Source organism: Xiphophorus maculatus, chromosome 17, assembly GCF_002775205.1.
Source record: "Xiphophorus maculatus strain JP 163 A chromosome 17, X_maculatus-5.0-male, whole genome shotgun sequence".
Taxonomy (NCBI): Eukaryota; Metazoa; Chordata; class Actinopteri; order Cyprinodontiformes; family Poeciliidae; genus Xiphophorus; species Xiphophorus maculatus.
The window spans coordinates 16,549,692-16,570,268 of record NC_036459.1 but is presented as its reverse complement, the minus strand read 5'-3'; the positions used below and the strand labels follow the sequence as shown (position 1 = coordinate 16,570,268).

General features: G+C 39.3%; 1 protein-coding gene across 3 annotated transcripts in view; it reads right to left on the bottom strand.

Moving 5' to 3' along the window:
• Positions 1-6,546: 6,546 nt before the first annotated feature.
• ano4 (anoctamin 4) overlaps positions 6,547-20,577 on the bottom strand; it is a 46,792-nt gene continuing 32,761 nt past the window's right edge. For all 3 annotated transcript variants that reach the window (XM_023350101.1, XM_023350102.1, XM_005801158.3), the window contains 14 exons: positions 15,868-15,950; positions 15,596-15,736; positions 14,353-14,517; positions 14,131-14,167; positions 13,828-13,939; positions 12,782-12,839; positions 12,132-12,229; positions 11,399-11,541; positions 9,419-9,571; positions 9,194-9,341; positions 8,962-9,081; positions 8,206-8,311; positions 7,789-8,022; positions 6,547-7,073 (listed from right to left, as the gene is read on the bottom strand). In XM_023350101.1, coding sequence (XP_023205869.1) covers positions 7,831-8,022; positions 8,206-8,311; positions 8,962-9,081; positions 9,194-9,341; positions 9,419-9,571; positions 11,399-11,541; positions 12,132-12,229; positions 12,782-12,839; positions 13,828-13,939; positions 14,131-14,167; positions 14,353-14,517; positions 15,596-15,736; positions 15,868-15,950 — 1,556 coding nt within the window. In that variant the 3' untranslated portion in view covers positions 6,547-7,073; positions 7,789-7,830. The remainder of the gene's footprint in view (positions 7,074-7,788; positions 8,023-8,205; positions 8,312-8,961; positions 9,082-9,193; positions 9,342-9,418; positions 9,572-11,398; positions 11,542-12,131; positions 12,230-12,781; positions 12,840-13,827; positions 13,940-14,130; positions 14,168-14,352; positions 14,518-15,595; positions 15,737-15,867; positions 15,951-20,577) is intronic.

Here is a 20,577-nt window from a genome sequence, read left to right as displayed (position 1 = left end):
CATGTCCTTCAATTCTTGGTCGATCCATACAGCCTGATCCACGGCTGTCCTCATAATGGGACAATCAGAACAGAAAATTGAAGGCAACGCTTGACGCTGCGCGGGCAACAAGATTTCAGCTCACCACGAGTAGAAATCGGCGTGCCTGAAAGCTTAGAACGATGAAGTGCTTCAGCCGAAAACAAGAGAGGGCTTAGTGGAGAGAATGGATGTTTCATCTGGTAAAAAGCCTCGGTTTAAGGTGCATATCAGAGGGAGCGGAGGAGGCAAACACGGGAGGGAACGTGATTCAGAGCTCAGAGACTGATGGCAGCTATTTGTTGAAGGGGTGTTTAGCCCACAATGAGATGGAAATATTATGACTGTGGATCGGAGTGAAACTAACTTTTGTATTGAAGACGTGCAGGGGAAAAAAAATGTGAAGGACAAGCTTTTTTTTTTTTTTTAAAAAAAGGGGATTTTACAGGTTTGAAAACATTATGAAGCTTTAATTTTACATGGGCTTTCAGCTGTAGGCAATGCGAGGTGATTCATTTTGGGTTACATTGTAAATTGTACTTTACCAAGCAGTGAACAAGTTTCTTTTTTTATTAAGTGAAAAAAATAAATACTTCAAACATTTGTGCAATATAAGTGCACAAGAAAATAATAGGTTCTTTAAAAAAAAATCGTAAGTCCTGGTCTTGGGGATTCAGTGCTCAAAAATCGATTTAAATTGTATGTCTTTGCACATTTGCATTACACGGGCGCTTGCCCGCCGTATATATTTTGAATAATATTTTTATATTTTTTTATTTCAGAAAAAGCCAGGGAGCTAAGCTAACCTAATACTGGTAGTTTCGGTGCACAAACCTAATTTGGCAATGGAATTTGATACAGTATTGGATCTTGTAAAATTGTTTTAAATAAATGTTCTATACGTTTACACTCTCTATTCCTCTTGTCATGTAATTTAAAACAGAATCTCTAAACAATTTGAATAGAAAATTTGGTTTCTGAATCAAAAATTATTTCAGAAACAGTTTTATCACCAACAATCATAATCATAATTAATGACTTGGAATTTGATTAACATGTTCAAATATGGCTCTTTTTCTTGGGAACCATTGTTTGAACCAACCAACACTATAAAAATTCTTTATGCCTGATATAAAAGTCCAACTACATTTTTTTCCCCCTTCTGGCTCCGATTGGTTGTTTCGGAGAGAAGGCACAGGTTATCTGTCTCACACTATACTGTCATGACATAGTGACATTTCCAACAAAAATGTAAGAAAATATATATTTTTTTATTAAAGTTACATACTGGAGTTTTAAAGCAGTTATTATCGACACTTCCACACTACTTGTGTCCAGTGCGTTCCCTGCTGCTGACCCAGATTCCATAGAAACAGGGTGAAAAGGAGAGAGAGCCTTATCTGTGAAGTAATTTCCTCTGTCTCTGAGGCAGGCGATGACAGCGCTGCCCTTTCTGGTCACATCCAATATTTCAGTGCGGAAACAGGCTCGCAGGCTGGGAATGGCAGAGGATGTCTCTGAAGGTTTTAATATCAGTCCGGCGCTGCAGGATGTGAAGCATTTACAGCAAGCTGGGATGGCGAAAACACGAAACCCATCAAGTCCAACAGAAAACAACAGCCGCTTTCAATTACGTTCAAGATTACTTTTTTCAAAATGCCACTTTTCTAGTTTGGATTTTATTTCGGAATTGACATCAGACTGAATTTCATTGAAAACCTGCTACTTTACCCTGCTCATTCTGACGCTAATTTGGCTAAAATAATTGTTAGATTACTTTGTATAAAACATTTTTCTGAACATCGTTCTGTCTCTTTAAATGCATTGGAACACCTTGTAATTTGCTGAGTACCTTATAGAAGATCTTTCTGGGTTTTCTCCCAGCAATTTTGCATATCTAAAGTCTGATATTTTTGCTCATTCTTCTTCACAAAAGAGGTCAAGGTCAGTCGGACTGAATGGAAATCAAATGTGAACATCAATTTTCAGATACAATGTTACAGTAGCTGATTTTTCTAGTAATACGACTAGCTTAGTGTAGCACAACTGTATACAACTTTATTTTTAGCGCTATTATGCTAACTCTAAAGGTAAATTATTGAACCATTATCGACTACACGTTGGAAACAACTTTTTAATTTCCCCCTTTCTACTTTATGAAGAGCTTTTCTTTTGCGCAGTAGTCTGAGGATGATTTTTCTTATGATCATTCAACATAATATACATTAACCTGCCAACGGGACCTCAAAAGTAAAACTTTCATTGGTTATGTGAAAGAGAGAAAATAGTGAGACACAGAGAGAGAGAGAGAGAGAGACGGTCAAGTCTGCAGTGCAATCACCTCTCGTAATGATTTCCATAGCGTCACACAGCTCCTCATCCATAATGAAAGATAAAAAGTTTGGAGACAGCTCCCTGCCTGGCGCCTTCCCCTCGTTGGATAACAAAGAGCAACAGAGGATGTGGTTGGAATACAGAGAGAAATGTGTTATGCAGGGTGTCAAACTCGTATAGATACGTCCAAATCCTTTTGTAATTTAGTTTTATCTTTGTTGTCAACTCATTTTGCCCAGAAAGATGTATCTTGTTGTTGTATTAACCTTCCAGACCACTCCTGGTTCTGCTGTACTCTGGATCCCCGGAACCAGAAGTGAACATGGAGAAGCAGCATTTGGTTTTTTATGCGCCACTAATCTGAAACAAAGCTAAATTTTGTCAATATTCCTCTTATGTCGAAAAAACACACAATATTGCAACGGCGCCATTTCCGTTAAATAAGAAATGCGATTAAAATCACACGTGAATAAGTTTGCTCACGCTTTTAGTAGTTAAAACATGTTCCTCCTACTTCCTGTTGTCCTCTTTTTGTGGTTTTGACCCGTGGCAACGTTTGGTTGCCACTGGCTGTTTCCAGTGCAGTTTTGCTAAATAAACCAATGTTGATATGGCCAAAATTGGTTTATTGGCTTGTTTTCAATAAACTTTTTATTGAAAACTTGCCTTTTTTTTTTCTTTCTATCAAAACTGGCATATTTCCATTAAGCAAATTTATTGTCGAAAAGTCAAACTGCACAATTACATGTGTAGAAGTCACAGGAGTAAAATAGATTAACCAAAAAGAAGAAGAAATTAGTAACCTGTAGTTTTACTCACGACAGAAAATACAGTCAAACTTTAAAAACACAAAATATAAAAATATATATCACGTAGTAATGGAGAATCTGTCTCCATTGTTTACTTCCTGCGCCTTCTAACAGTGACTGTGTAAAGAAGGGACGGAGGAAATGACACTGAAAGAAAGATAGAGAAGAGAGGAAAGAGGAAAAACATGAATGGAAATGGTGATTGATTTGTCAGCTGCGTTGCCCCGGCAACCAAAACCCAAGTCACAGCAGGAGATTTATGATTCTTTTTTCCCTTCGGTCCCTTTTTTTTCCCGCTCAGGTGTTTGCAGTGAAGGTCCAGGATGAGACCTGGGGGTCTCACTGTGCGCAAACAAGCTGCATTCCTGATGCGTAAGGCTGGACAATAAGAATAATGGAGGTGATAGATGAGACGAAACGTGTGATTTGCCACGCCGTTGATTACTTACCATTTACCATATATACATAAGTTTCCACAGGGTAAAAATATGTCAGTTAAAGTTTGTTAACTCTACATTACTTTATATTGTATAGAATAAATCATAACACAATGTAAAATAAAGCAGAATGAATTAAAGAAATAAAAACAGTCTGCATCAGGCATTTGTATTCTTCATGAAAGTGCAGATAGAGACATTCAAGAAGGATTTGGCAACATGACGTAATCTAATGAAAGCACATCTTTTATGACTGTTGTATCCTTAATATTGAAGGCAGATCTTTTTGAACCAAGCAGGCGCTTTTAGATCAGATCAGAGACAAGCACACACCCAGGTTTCCTCAAGCGGGTTTCTTTGACGAGACAGTAGCTGCGTTTCCATTACAAATGTGCCCAAACTCTGTCGATGTTCCACTAACGTGGACAAAAACACAATTTCGCAATTGCAAAGTTTCCGTTAAATAAGAAACACGGTTAAAAATCACACATGAAGAAGTTTGTTCACAGGATAAATAAATGAAAAACATGTAGCACCATTATCCTCCAACTACTGCTTGTCATCGTGGTTTTTGACATGATCAACAACTTCCTGTTGTTGATCATGTCACTGGTGTGATGCAGAAAAAAAAGTGTTTCCTTTGCCGTTTTACAAAACAGCAAAAACGTTTTACGAAACGTTTTGTAAAAAGCATCAAATGGAAATTTGATACTTCCAAAAAAAAAAAAACACTTCATCCTCTCACCAAAACTTTCCTTTTCCTTAACGGAAACTCAAATTTGGCAAGTTTTCATTGAGCTGATTTATTTTACAAATGTCAAATTGTGGAATTGTTTTGGTTCACGGAAACACAGCTAGTGTTGTCGGTTCCTTTTGCCATCACCATATTCGACAACTCTTTGATTATATGAGTTACAACAACATTTAGTTTTCCTTCGGGACCAATACAGTATTCTTGAATGCTGCACGCTGACCTGTCGCCATGGCAACTGGTCGACAACAGCTCTGCAGGTGCCTTCTTTACGCGAGATCAAGTCAAAAAACCTCTACTGCAGTTGCAGCTGAAATTCTTTAAGTGTTAAACTGGATTTAGCACCTGTGAAGATATATTTTCTAGAATTATTGCTGGTTTTTAAAAAAAGTGGATTTGGACTTTGACTGGGCCAGTCTAACACATGGCTGAGCCTACCGGGTTTCTCCCATGTAGCTCCGTCTAGCTTTCCATCAACTCCGACCTGCTTCCTTGTCTCTTCCAAAAAATGAAAATCATCCACACGGCATGATGCCGCCACTACCGTGGTAGCTCTCATGAGCGTTTCTCTGAGTAATTCTCTCGCCGACCGGTCCTGTTGCCTTTTATGCCACACAGCCACTGTTTCACCATACCTCATTACGCTACACCAATTCCACATAGTGGGAGCTGCCAAAATACAGGATATGAGGAAATGTCAGATATTATCCTCTGGCAGCCTTATGTAACCCCTTAGCGTATGTCAGAGATAATCCTCTTATAGGGGAGAGGAGTTGCACCAATAGAGAACAAAACACAGTTTGCCTCTTCTGTCCCCTGCTTTTACTAATGAAAATTGAGGATTTTTTGTTGTTGTTGCAGGAGCGCTGCTGCTGCTGAGTAATCCATGTTGGAAGACAAGCCTCTGATCTCTAATCTATGATTACTTTGATGTTCAGAACGATATCCTGTTGGATAAACACGTGTTTGGGAAATAAAATGGACCTACAGGAATGTCCGCAGCACGTTGCCGGCCACAATGAGAGTGGTGAGAGAACAGCAGTCAGTAAAAATGTTCCTGAAATATAGAGTGGGGAAATGAGCTGATTAAAAACGATTAGGAAGCTGAACACGTCTCACGATTCCCCTCTTCTCACTTTAACACCAACATAAGCTATCCCCTGCTTAGGTACAGTCAGGTTAATTAAATAGAAGTCATTAACTTTACATACAATTAATCCCCCTTAATTTATCTTAAACTGTAACCCTGTTTTATATATATAAATATATATCCCAAATATCCCATGTTAAATCCTCCCAACTGCCATAGTTAAACTGGAAACGGGCTCTAGCCCCATCTAGTGGTGAGAAAGAAAACAAGGTTTTTCAAAAATTATAGCTCTGAATTTTTTCCAAGTATATACATTTATGTTTTTAGTTATTTTTATTTCATTCATTTAATATAGTTCATTATTTTTAATTTTAAATCCAAATTTCAATTTTATCTTATTTTTTTGTCAGCGCACATTGTTGAGCGTGCCGGGCGCCGTGCCCGACTTAGCTAAAATTAAGCTAATTCTCATCGCTAGACCCTTCATGCAGTTGCTAAAATAAACATAAAAATTAACAAAACTGATCACAAACAACACTGAAAAATAATAACAGTGAAAGACATAAACACAATATTCCAGCAGAAAAGTAAAAGTGGTAGTTCAGGAGTTTAGAAGTGAAGTCTTACCTGGTGTAGCTAACTCTCTTTGGTATCTTCGTTTAGCTACCGGCTAGTCCAAGAGGTGCTCAGACCAAAATGGATTTATGATGTTTAAGAAGAACTCAGTCACAAGAAAACACAAACAGTTTGTGCTAAAGCTATTGTATAAACATTAAATTGTCGCCTCATTTATTTTGGCCATTTATTTTACAAAAAAACAAACAAAACAAAAAAACGGAGGAGGACGTGCGCCACTAATGATCTTCCTACGTGAAACATTTACTGAGACTACAAAATAATTTTAATAATTAAAAAAAAAAAAGCTGACTCATGTGAGGGCATCAAAATTAAATCAGCTAAAGATAAATTATTTTAAATAATATAGTTTGACTTATAAATTGACTACTTTTTAGAATGGCTTGTTTTGCAATTGTCTTGAAAGATATTACACTAATAACATTAGCATCAATTTGAACATTTAATAAAAGAATAACAACACAAAGGGACTCAAAATAAATGTTTATTACTGCAGGTATTAATCTGAGCCTCTGTTTACAGCAAACTGTAGAAAGTACCACAGCAGCATCAATAGAAGAAACCTCATCTATGTGACTTTTATTGTTATTGCACTACACTACAGCAGAGCGTACGGCCTGACATTCATTCATTTCAACATTTTATTTACAATAAAGCAAAAACAAAAAATGTAAACTCCTAAAACAAGGAGAAATGTAAACAAGGCTTATCATTCGTCACGCTCCGCAGAGCAGCTCCAGTCGCCTACAAAGGAATAAAGTTTTATTCTTGCTTGTAATCTACATTCAGGAGCTGAAGCCAAATACTGCTAAAAGTCTGAACAAGAGAGAAAAAGTTGCAAAATTGGCTGCCAAAAGTCCCGTGTGCTGAGGGGTTCTGACACAGAGGCTCCATGGTCGCTCTGTGTTAGATGCAGTTCTGTAATTGTCCAACAGGAGGTGCTGGTCTAACATGGCAGGAGGAAGACTTGACGATCCAGTACATGCAGAACTCCTCCACTGTAAAAGAAAAAGAAAAAGAAAAAAGAAAAAACATCAATTGAAAGCCTGGAAATGAGAAAATGCTGATTTTAAAGCATCTTCTATGGAGCTAAATTGGGGCCATAAAGTTTGTTGAAAAGAAAAGAAAGAAAATCTAAATGAAAAAGAGATTTGGAACTGAAATGTTCGAAATTACATATCAGATTCAAGATTTGTTTTTTCAGTTTCAATTTCTGTTTTGAACAAACATTATGGCCCTAATTTAAATCTCTATAATGACCATCAGATATATGGTAAAAAGGAAGAAAAAAAAATGTTGGTCTGACATAGACGACTTCATATTTTTTACTTCTATTTTTCTTGAATTCAGCTGCAATTTTTTGTTTCTGTTTTAGCATTAGATTCAGATATTTATTGAATCATTTCATAGAAAAATTAGCAATCATCATATCAGGAATGGAAAAATCTTTTGAGGGGTTTGTGGTGGTTGAGTGTATTTATGTCTTTTGTCGACTGATCTACAATGGAAGTGAGCTGAGTCTGGAACAATGCAGTAAAAACGCCAAAAATCACTTTTGTAAGCCATTTTTGTCCTTAAAAGAGTTAAAAGGAAGTATCTGACCCCACATGAAAAAAATAGAGGGAAAAATATTGAATATATAATTGACTTAGTTTTAAAAACATTTTAAAAAAATCAACAGAACACTAATGATCTTACAAAGAAGATAATTACTTTCTTTTACAACCAATCCAAGAATGTAGCAGACAGTTGTATTCAAGGCCATTCCTTATGGTGGGCCCTGTCTTTCTTCTTCTTCTCATCTTTCTCCTTCTGCAATCTCTCCAACTCGGCCTCATACATCATCTCCTGGATCAGGTACTTCTCTCGGCGCATCCGGTCCCGCAGGTCCTTGGGCAGGTCCGGGATTAGGTATGCAATCAGGGTCTTTATGGCGAAGACCATATGCTGTGGAAACCGAATCAGATCATGATGTAAATTAAACCCCATTTGCAGTGAAATGTGTCAATGAACTCGACTGTTAAACTAATACTGAGTGAGGAGGTTTGGAATAAACATAAAGGCGAAATTTTTCAGACACTTGTCTGCAACAAGAACAAAATAACGCAATCAGGATCCACACAAACAGACCTCAAAAACAATAATGAACGCCAGCCGGGCTGCCAGGACGTGCCAGAACTGCAGAGTGTAGGTGTATGGCTCAGTTGAGTCCGGAGGCTCCCTGTAATCCCGATACCTATTGAGTAAGGTAAAACAAAAGAAACAATCACTGAGGTCACACAAAAAACACTTCCATTTGTCTGATTTCTCCTACTATTTGGAAAGACATATCCTGTATTTGTATTTGGAAATGCAAAACAGTAGAGATGCACCAAAAAATTAGATACAGAGTTGAAAACCCAATCCTTTCCCGATCATTAAAACACACCATACCAACCAATTTGTGCTAACCATAACACTCTTCAGAGTGGACATTGTCAATGAGGGAAGAAGATTTGATATTAGTGATTTTCAGCAACGGTGTGGGGTGAGAGGACGCTTACATTAATTATTAATTTTAAAATGTTGGTAGCATTTTGGATATCTTAAGAGTTCTGGACAGGATTGATAGAGCGACAGAATGACTGACGTTCACAATTAGTCATTGTAAACGTCAAAACCAACATGCTCGCCATGTTGGTTTTGCTAGTTAAGAAATAAATTGAATTAAAATGTGAACTTCAATTGACAATGTGCTGCTAATCAAAATACCAAAGATCAGAAATCGCCACAGAACTCTAATTGTTGCATCTATAAAACATACGTAAAAACATGTTTTGAGGCTTCCCCTTGTTTTCGGGTGTTTTGGGCACAACCACACAGATAACATAGTCCTTTAAACTTCACCTGCAGTACTTCACAGCTTCTTCAAACAGTTCAGAACCATTGGTTCTTGGCTGGGATCTCTTCTCAAAGTCAGAAACTCGGAAGACAGACAGACTGGCATTTACATAACCCATCATACACCTGGGGAAAAGAAAAGAAATAGCATTTAACATGTATTGAAACTGACATCATACACCATGCAGCATGGAACGAAGAGAAATGATGAACTCTTATGAGGTAAGATAACTCTTACCCCTCCCCTGCTCGACCCTGACCGGCACACGGTCCGTACTTGTAGGCATAAACGAGACGAGGGATGAAGTCCGAGGTGACGGCGATGACAAAGGCGTTGGTGATGACAGACAAGATGCCGATACCCTCCAGAATGCCATACCAGATTCCTGAGTCAAACAATAGTTAAGACACCAAAATAAGGCTAGAAATTATTTTACTAAAGAATTTATAGCCTTTTCCTTACCAATGTCTTTGGCTTGTGATGGAAGAGGTCGCCGCCACTGGGTGACGAACTTGTAGGCGTCTAAACGGATCTCGATGATGTTGTTGATCAGCGCCAAGAGAGGAGCCAAAGGAAACGCGGCCACGAAGATGGTGGTGAAGCCGAACTGCAAAACTGAGACAAACACAGCACGTCTTCGTTGACCGGTTGAACGGTGCAGTAGGTGTAGTTCAGGCTCCAAGATCTTCTATCATCCAATTTACTTACAGATCTACAATAGCATGTTTACGACTTCTCCATGACAACTAATCTAAGTAACAGTGTCAACCAAAAGAAAGAAATTTTCCAAACCGCCCCCTTCAAACAATGCTACGGTTTTCCTTCATTCACGGCTCTACCCAGTGTCTTCATTGATTGATTTACTTGTTCCATTCTATGACTACATAACTGCATATGTAGTCATAAATATGCAACATATGGTGGCATATTTAAATATGGAGGAAGACCTTGGAATGTGAGGGGGCGTGTCGATGCAGATGAGTTCAGAGAGGCTTGGAGAAACAAGGTTATAGACAACTTTTGAAGTGAGTTCAGTATGGAATAGGAGGCCAGGAACAGGAGTCATATGACTGGTGGAGCGGGTTCTGGAGATTTAGGTGGCAGAGTTAAGAGAAACCGAGACCCAAAAGAAGAGTTATAATAATCAATGCAGAAGGCCGTCATTAAGTAAATGAGTATACTGGTGGAGCTGGGAGTCAGGGATGGACAGAGATGATTTCTGTAATGTATCAGTGTGAGCTGAGTGGAGTTAGTCGCCAGACCTTTAACCTCAAGTCCAAGGGAATTGGTAGCAATGATTGTTTTAAAAAAAACAAAAAGGCTTTGGAGAGATCTGACTTTTTTGCAATCTGGAGAGTTCTGTCATTGTTTAATTAGAAGAGGTTTGTGTTGAGCTGACATTTTGTCTCAGACAGTTACTCAGGGAGATATTTGAGAAAGGTTAGGTGGGTTTAGAGGAAAGGAAGAGCTGGATATCAGCTGCTTAGTGTTTGAAATTGTTATGGAATTTAGAGAAGATATTGCAAAGGGTCGTGTAATATTGAAGGTACAAAATGGGGCGAAGAACCCTGAGGAACACAGTTTACACTTCTTTAATTATTGCCCGACTGTAGATATGGACAAGTCTGTACATTAAGCCTCTTCTTATCCTCTGACTCACAAAGATCAACAAACTTCTGTCTCACTCGAATGGCATGATTTTACCATTGAAATAAAATAACAAAAAAACTGTCACAGCACAAATACAGTAGATTTTAGTTTTAATCTTGACTTAGAACTTGACTTTATTGGGAACTTTAATGAATTCAACAAACAATATTTTAGGGATAAAAATAGTTTTCATAAATGTTATGTATTTGTTACCCAAGCAGCCAGATGGCCATTTTCCATTAATTGAAAAGCTTCTGTAGTATTTAGATGGAAGTATTCTTGGTACAGTTAGTCTCACAACATATAAACTGTTTATTAAAAGGAATATAGTATTTTTATTTGATTGTGAGTTATTTCATTAAATCCTTGTTGCATGAAAACAACTGAAATAGTTTTAAATACCACTTCACATACCAAAATAATCCACAGTATGGCGCCATTTCTCAACAGAGTTTTATTATGAAATCCAATCCTATCATTTCCATGCTTGTTAATTAATCCGCACTAAAACTTATTCCACTCTGACGCAAGCGTAAAAAAAAAAAAGAGTGTTTCCACGTCCTGTGAAGAGAAAGGAAAGCAGCAGCGAATAGCAGATGGATGTCACAATTACATAACGTGTACAGCAGATCAGCTCCATAATGAAAAAATGTTTTGCTTGAATATTTTGATGACACTGGGAGAGATTAAACCGTGTAACGCATATAAGGTCATCTCAAAACCCAGCCCCGATATGAAATATTTTCTGCGAGGCTGAATATAGAACAGAAACAGAATAGAGGGCCGACTTACTCATCTTCAGGTATTCATCAAACAGTCCGTATGCGTTCATTGACTGCAGGTTGTAGTCCCGCTCCCACTGGGGGAGGCTGGCCTTGGGGATGTGGCCGTGCTCTCTCTTTAACCTCTGTCGAGTCCACCAGTTCTGGATGAGCCTGGAAGCACAATGCAAGGCGACCCAACAGACATGTCACTCCTAAAGTAGAGTTTGCTGTGTTTATTTAGCTTAGTGTCCATTCTACCGTTGTTAAAAATGGTTATAAATCAGTCACGGCTTGTGCAATTCCCTTATCTTCAAAATAGGATGTCAGGACCTTTTTTGAATGGACGGTCACATTTTATTCTTGAACTGGTGCTGAACTATTTTTTTCCCCCTCAACCAGTAGCCGTATGCACAATTTGGAGGTGCGCGCACCTCTCTCCAACTGGAATCCCCATCCGCAGGGAGCCAAGACTATGCTGTTTTCTATCAGTAAGGGAGCTAAATATTGTAGGCCCTGGTTTGTTCATTTAAGGTGATTAGTGAGAGCAGAAGCAAGTTTTTTGTCCTGACAGTGTGGTTAGCCCTGCTTCAGTTTTCTCATTTGCTTCAACTACTCTATCGCACCCAGAAGCCAGACACACCGCAATCAAACACCAGCGGAGTCTTACTACAAAAGTGTAAATATCCGCTAGTAAATGTTTAGGGCCATCCACAGAGCAATAACAAAACTGAGCAAAAAAAATGAAAAGAACCTGAACCTACGGGTAGCCGAGCTCCATGAAGTTGTTCCACGTCTGTTTCAGTACCATAATGATGCCCATCTGCATGCAGAGGTCAATCAGGCAGCCACTGGGATGGCACTGCAGCAGCAACCAAAACACATTAGATCAGCAATTACAAAAAAAAAACCCTGAACACTAATGAGAGTTATCATTAGTCTATTTGGTTTTGTTAGTAACAATTACTTGGGAACATGAAGCAATTCCAGTATGCTGGAACCTCACACAGTTTTGCCAAACATTTATTTGGCAAAAATGTCATCTGCTGAACAAAATGTATCTTTTGATTTTCCAGGAAATGTACGGAATGAACCACTGAGCACAGTCATGTTTCTGCACGGCTACAAAAGGCTGACATGAACTGTCCTCGTCCCATTAGAGGAGTTTTCCATTTCTGCAGCTGCAGAGTCACAAGAGGGAGCACATTAGCTCAGCAGCAAAAAGTGTCCGCTCAGGTCTTCTGTCCCAGTGGACTACCTCAGTGCTTTATTTTCCTCGCATGTTCCCAGAAGTAGCACTTACTAGAGATGAGGGTTAAATGCTTGGTGAGTGGGTTTGCAGTAATAGCCCAATTTCTAATTTCTGTCTTCGTGAATTCATAATTCTTGGCTATGCCGTCATGGGAAAACTCACTTCCTCCAGCTTCCAGCGATTGATGAGGCGTAGATATGCGCCTGGCCGACCAGTGAATCTGTCAATAAAACAATATTACTGACAATCACAGTCAAACATTTGTACTGACTCAGTAAGTGATCAACAAAGGGCTGGAAAGGTGAGTTCGATACAGAGAAACTATTATTTCACGTCAGAGGAACATCACTAAAGGATTTTTTTAACACCATTAATACCTGTATGTAACTCAAGTATCCACATATGTGCTAGCCTGTTCAAGAAAATTAGCTTATTAGCAAATTGCTAACATCAAATGACTGAGAAATAAGTAACTTGCTTATTTCACAAGCAAGTCTTTCACAAAAACAAGCAATGTGTTGGTAGCACATTCACAAGTGCTAGCAATGTGCTAAAATGACCAGCATCCATATTTCTACGACTTGGTTCTATTTTTATAGATATTTCTTGAAGTTGGGCAGATGGGGTTTTGGTTTTGTTCAGTTTTGTTGTTAAAAGTGTTTAGTAGGAGTTATAAAGCGCTATTTTTTAACTTTCTCTAGCAGCTAGCATAGCGGTAGAGCTAATGCTATCATTTAGATTGCTTACGTTTTCCTCTTTCACAGTTCTCCTGCTAATGACCTGTTAGCATCTCAGCTTAAAAGAAAGCAGTGTGCTCACTTTCTAATGTTATCAGCAGAAAGTTATTGTTAAATAAAGCCGCTGGCTCCCTCAGCCACCAAAGCAGGGCTGTGGCCTTATCATTGGTTTATTTCAAAAACATATGGCAATGGGTGTTTTGCTGTACATTTGAAATTATATACAGTTAGCTACCCAGATTTATTACAAAAGTAGCATTGCTCTTTTGTAACATCAATAACACTTCTATTTCAACTTTTTTTTTATTTCAACATTTACAAATAATTTTCTCCTTATTTTTCGGACTCTATCTCCGTTCATAAGTTAGTTTTTTTTTGCCGTATAGAACTATTAGTTTCACACTACGTGGCTGTTTTTACATTTACTGCAGTCCTGTTGTATGTAAGAAGCGTAATGCTAAACCTCCTCACCTTCCCAAAAAGAAGGCGATGTAGAAAGTCGAGCTGTTGAGATTGACGAACTGAAAGAGGAACATCTTGAAGGTGAAACTGTTCTCCCACTCTGACTCCGTCCTTGGCTGCTCTGTAGCCACACGAGAAACAAATAAAGTGCAGTTTATTTATGTTCCTGATTTCAGGAACGCCAACAACTCATGGACAAGTTTACAGACCCAGACAGATTTTATTGTCACTCAACTGTACATTTGAAATGTACAGAAAAGGTGCTGTGTTAATGACATTGTAAGACTTAAACATGTCTTAAAGTCCACTCACCTAAATTTGTGAGGAAAAGGGCAACTTTTTCATAAAGCTGTGAAAAAAATAGGAACTCAGTACATCAGTCTGTCTGTCACCTAACATATGTGACAAAAAATGTAAAAAGATTACTGGCTATGAGTGCTTTTGCAGAACACTGTAATCAGAAAGGGTTCCATCAAGCAGACAAAACGTTTTGCTTCTTGTCTGCAGAAAGTTAGCGGCGAGCGACTGACTCACCACGTTGAGGAGCATGATGACGCAGAAGTTGATGCAGACTGCCGTGCCTGTAGTTGCCACCTGAGAGTTGTTCCTGATGAGCGCCCAGCCGAAGGCGGCGAAGGTGCTGACCGTGATCACGCGGTAGATCACGATGCCAAACACGGCTGCGATCACCACCAGTATCTGGGAGATCGGCGGGACACAAAAACATGCTGTGTGAGAGAAAAGCTGCTAAGTTTTTTTACTAAGCTACAGCAGGAAAAAAAGACGGATTTTGGATGCTAAACCTTTGGCTGCTTCGCAAGCTCCAACTTTCTCACTTGGAACTCCAGCTAAACACTAAAAATACAACCTCTGAATACAAAGAGACCGACTGTTAGCTCCATTTAGTCACAGGGGACGGCTGCTCTATGAGCTGCAAGCTCCTAAACTGCAGGAGCTTCGTCTCGGAGGGCGGGGCTATGTCCACCCAGGCGTTTTGCACAGCTGAATGGTTGCCATAGGAGACGAGAGGATTTTTTTTTTTCAAACATACATGAAAGAATGAAGGTATGTTTTGATGAGGGAATAATATTGGAGCATGACCTAAAGCTTTACATAAGGCTTCTCCTTTAGAAGAAAAGGAGCAGTATTTAAGGAAACTGCATGCCTACTGCACAATTGTAGAATATTGAAAAGCATGCAGGTGCTGACCCACTTTCACACACTGTTTATTGTTCACAACAATAACATAAACATAAATAACAAACATAAATGTAACACATAGAAGGTAATAACTGGGAGGAAATGGTAAACAGTTCCCATGGAGACGCGGCTTTTAGCCCAACGATGCTTCAGCATTACAGGCATTTTTGACATGTAGATGCAGATTTCTCTCAAAATGGAGGAAAAATATCCAGTGAATAATAATGTATGTTCACTGATGTAGCAGCTGCTTCTGTTTGGCTCTTTCAACATTGTCGTGATGTTATGATAATTAATTGCTCCAGCTTTCTTTCCGAATTCAGAAGCAAAAGTTGTTTACTGTCCAAATGTTAGCTTAAAATATGAAATTACTTGTAAAAAGAAGACGTATTTAGTACAATTTTAAAGATTACATTTAACAAATGAGAAGGTACTTTTACGAAAACTAAAAGAGATTTAAAAATATACATATAAATTAGGTGACGGAGAGCCTGTGTCTGAAACATTTGAATAAACAAGTGGGAAAATTAAGGAGTTCAACTTATATTCACATTTAATCGACGTCTTATAGACCCACCATGAAGAATATTCCAGACGACGAGACGAGAAGGCGGCTGTACTTGTCGGTGAAGGCCTGGTAGGGCTCGGGCTTTCCAGATATGGGGTTCATCCGCTCCTTCTTGGAGTATTTGGCCTCAAACTGGGGTCTGATTTCATCCTGAATGACCAGAAACAGGGGAGTTCGCGCACCACTTCACGCACAACAAGAACGCAGAAACCGCATAGCGAGAGTCTTTAGACGCGCAGCAAGTCAACCCAGAGGACAAAGACGGGAGTAAAATCCTTTACCTCTTCCTCCTCCCAGTCTATGAGGTCCCAGTCGTACGCCAAGACAGCTCTTCGTCTTTTCCAGAACTCCAGGAAGACTGTTGCTGGAGGGAGAGAAAAAAATCGTTTAGTTCATTATTCTCGTTGCGTGTTTTTCTTTGTAATTTTTTTAGGAATAAATAAATGAGCAAAGCAGGCAAATTTATTTAATTGCCTTCTCTTTTTAAAGTGATAATCAATGTATTGGTCAAGATTACTGTGGTTCTGGTTGTTTCTTCTGCATTTTTTCCCCTTTTATTTAATTTTTGTCTCTTCATTATTGTTGCACCTCATCTGCTTTGAAACCAGGACCTCATGCGATCTACAGTTCAATTCTGCTGCAGCAACCCGACCCATCAACAAAAAGTAAGCAAATAACAATTCTTTTATCCTACAACCATATTTATTTCTTTATAGGTGACAAATGTCTAAAAATGTTCTACTTGTATGTACAGCTTTAATTATGATTGCTGGTAAATTTTTGGGCAATTGAAATGGAAACAAGCGCGACTAATGAAACTGCCTGGTGATTGGCGTGCTCAATGGTCAACACAGTAAATATTAATTCAGTCTTTATTTCAGAAAATCTTCTATTGTTGTTTCACATCAACTGTGCTACAAATGTACCGTTTTTTCCAGTATGTTTCTTCAGAGTGAGGGACATGTTAACCGCTCAGGTCCAGACTTGAAACCGGACTTGGAACCGGCGTGGAGGTTTTCCCGACCTCACGGACTCGGAGGTCATGTGCAAAACTCCGAGGCAACATTTCTGCACTCAGCTGCTCCTTTTTTCAGCAAAGCAGCAAACTTTCAAAACCGAACCTGGGAATTTCCTGCCCACGGCAAGTTTAGCGAGATCTGGGTCTACTCAGTTCACCTTAAACCAATCCTGAAGAACATGATTAGGTTTGCATTTTAAAAGCCTGATTAAATCATTTAAACTATAAAGTGGAGGTCATTCCCAGAGAAAGTCCTGAGACAGAGGTTGGGTGGTGTGTCTCTGATCAAAGTCCTGTGGATAGCTTACTCATTGAACATGTTTACCTTCTCCTCTGCTCTAATCACTGCCCTTTATTCTCACAGTCTCTACCCTCCTCTCGTCTGCTCTGTCCCTCTGCCACGTCCAGGTCCGCGATCAGCCCTCAGAGGAGTGGGATGTTTTGAAAGTGAAAGGCTCAGCTGTCTGGGAAGGGCCCAGCTCTCCACTGGGAGCCGGCAGGGAGCCCATACCGGAGGGCCATAATGAAGGGATTTGAGCGCATTCTCCGTCGCTAGTGAACCCAAACTACATCCGTCGGGACAGCAGAAGAGCTGCGAGGTCGGCACGCTTTCCCGTCTGAGTTTTCCCTTAAAAGAGCTGCTGCACAACTTCTCTCATCTCAGATTCATCAGACGTTTTGAGTCTGCGCATAGTATCTGTGAGTTGCAGTTTGGAATTGTTCTTTTTTACTTTAAACTCATCTCCCTGTAAGATGGCAGCAATTGTTTGGATCCAAATGTATTCTGCACAATGGAACCAAAACCTACTTGTTTGCAGAAGCCGTTCTCTGCCTGTCGCTCAGATTAATGATTGTTTTTCGGAACTTCTTAGCCAGCATCGATCTGCTTCCATCCTCGCGAGATTGCTACAAATTTGAAATGTTTCAGTCAAGGATGTAGTTTTGTCTTCTTCTAAAAGCTTATTTCTTTGTTCTAAAGCCAAAAATCAGTAATAAAGTTTGAGTTCTTTAACTTGACTATAGTTCACAAAGGGTCATGCAGGTTTTTACAGCTCTAGACAAATTTGATTTATCATGAATAAGAGTAAAAATGTATAGTTTTCTGACCTCTGACCTAGCAGCTCATAGTATTGCAGAACTTCACAGGTTTGCTATTGATAGATATTTTGGTAAATTAAATTTCAAATAAAATAAACTTTTAGCTATGTAAACATGATTTTTTTTTGGCATCAGGTCGGCCATTGGAGCAGACGGGAAGTGGCGGGATGGGATTCATTCAGAACCAGAACCTGACGCTAGCCGTCGTACAGACAGACATCGCTTTCAGGGAAGTCGCTGCATCATCAGTCGGTACTGGACCATTTTCAATCATCTCCTAAAAGCTGAATATCTTGTTTTACTGTTTGACTAGCGTAGCAGTCACATCTAGAACCTGGTGAGATTAAAATGGAATGTCTCGACTGTAAGTGCATGTTATTTTTTAAGGGCCCAGAATCTGATGGTGACCTCCATCTATATTTGACTCTTGTTTTTAAGTCAGAGGGAAGTCGTTTTTGAGCTGTTCTGTTTCTTTCGATGGTCACAGTTGTAGTAACCACAGAAAAAGAAGAATGGACAAGATTATAATAATTTCTAAGCTCTGTGAGAACACCAGGACTGGTAACTTGTTAGCCACTAATGCTAATGTTGGACCTAGTTGGTGCTAAAGGGCTATTTTACACCTTATAATGAGTCTGGATCACATTTGATCACCTCTACTGGAAGTGGATAATTTTACTCTTGGTTTAAAGTAACACATCCAACTTATGGGTTCATAAGACCAAGATACAGACGGGATACAAGTCATTTCTTCTCATTGTTTTTGTTCAAATCACAAACGTGTTCAACAGGATCTGTATTCAGGTATGAGGCAGCATTTATGCTAAAGGAATGCAATTATTATTAAATAGTGAATTTAAAAATAAGCATTCTAAAAGTTGATGGTTCTTTACATTGTAGCATTATCTGTGGTTAGCATTGCCATTGGTTCATGCTCTTTGGGGCGCCGCGGCATGGAAGATATGGGAACCCCTATTGTAGGCTATGTAAAATCCCAGAGAGGTGGTCGGGTACCTTCAGCAGACCTCAAAAATGTGGTGTTGCCTTCAGATTAGCTCAAGAACAGCGAATAGAGAGCTTCATGGAATGGGTTTCCATGGCCCAGCAGCCGACTCCAAACCTTTTAATCTCTGATTCTCATGCAAAGCGTCCGACGCTGTGACGCAAAGAGCAGAGACGTGTTCGATGTCTTTGTCAGGCCGTTGCCAGGGGAACAGCACTTGTCTCCCCCTCTATTGTGTCAAGTGTAAGTCACTGTGGTGTTTGGCCGTTTTTCAGGAGTCGGGTTCACTTTGGTGATGCCAATGTTCCAACAAGGCTGCGCAGCAAAGCACAAGGTCAACAGAGACATGGATTTACGAGTTTGGTGTGGGAAAATCCAGATTTTATCTCCACAGAACGGCTTTGGGATGAATGAGAACTGAGAGCCAGGCATTCCTTTGGGACGAGGACAACGTCCGCATGCGTAAATTATTAGGACACAGTTGCCACAGCAACGTATCACATGTATGTCCCGAAAATACTGAAAATGGTGTGCAGTGTAAATCCGTCTGCCTGTTCTCTGCTCCTCCCCCTCAACAGGCAACAGCACCATCATAGCGCTGGGCGCGTTGACCTTTGCCCTGCAGCTGTGCTGCGTCCTGCTCTTCATGCTGAGATGTTGGAGGCTCGAGCGAAGAGTTCAGGAGGCTCTCCAACAACCAGACTCTGTTCACAAGCTCAGCGGTGAGTGATTTTGCTGCAGTGGTTCCGTGTTTGATCCAACATGCACACAGAAGGGCTGCAGACAGACGCCAGACGCTCATCCTGAGTAGATAGATAGAAAGTAGATAGAAAGCAACCGACCACATTTTGTTGGGATTTCTTTTGTGACAGACCTAATTGTGATACATAATTGCTTCCAATATAGAATCTAGCATTTATTTTTATTCAGTCACTCTTATTCTGAAACCTACTATTTTCCGTAGGTCTGCCACAAAAAAACCCATTAAAGTATATTGAAATCTTTGTGTATGAACCATATGTGAATGTTTTTCTGACTTATAATTAGTCTATTTTTTTCTTAAATTACTCAGCACTTCTTAGAGGACAGATATAAAAATCTTGTATTTATTCGTCTGCAGTCAGTTTTCATTTGCACTTTTTCAGGATATAAAACTAACTTTTCTTATTTGTGTCCCTTTAGGGCTCCCACACTATTACCCTGAGGGTTATGAACAGAACTCCTATTTGCTCTACAATGATTCTTCTGATGGTACATCACATTGCACACCCCGCGCAATAGAAAACTACAAAGATCCAGAGGATTTTGCACACTCACCATCTATACCCTGGGACCTTGTACAGCAGTTATGAAATAACTTCTTCTTTTTTTTTTACATTTCAATTTGCTGTGATTTAATCATTCTGTCTTCTTTTGATATGCGACTGACGCAAATATGCATTGTATATATATTAAAAAAATCGACACAAAGTGGCATTTCAAACAACAAACAAGTCTTTTAAAGAGGGTTAAACATGATTAAAGCTAAAAATGATTTAAATTGTCCATAAATATTAAAACACTACAACATTTTTCATGTGACTTCATCTGGCGAAATTAATGGTAGAAATTGTTACGATTCTTTACATCGCGACATGATTTATCATGGCTCTTATTTTGAAGAGCCTCTTAGCCTGTCATGTTGGAAGAATTAGCTAATAAAAATGTTTTTGGCTAATTGTGAAAACCTGGTTTCATCGATTTTGTGCCCTGCAGAAATAAAAACACAACAACAACAACAACAACAACAAAAACAATGACGGAATTGATATAAATGACTTTCAACCACTGTAAACAGGCTGCGGTTAGCTAACCGCTAGCCAGAGCTAGCAG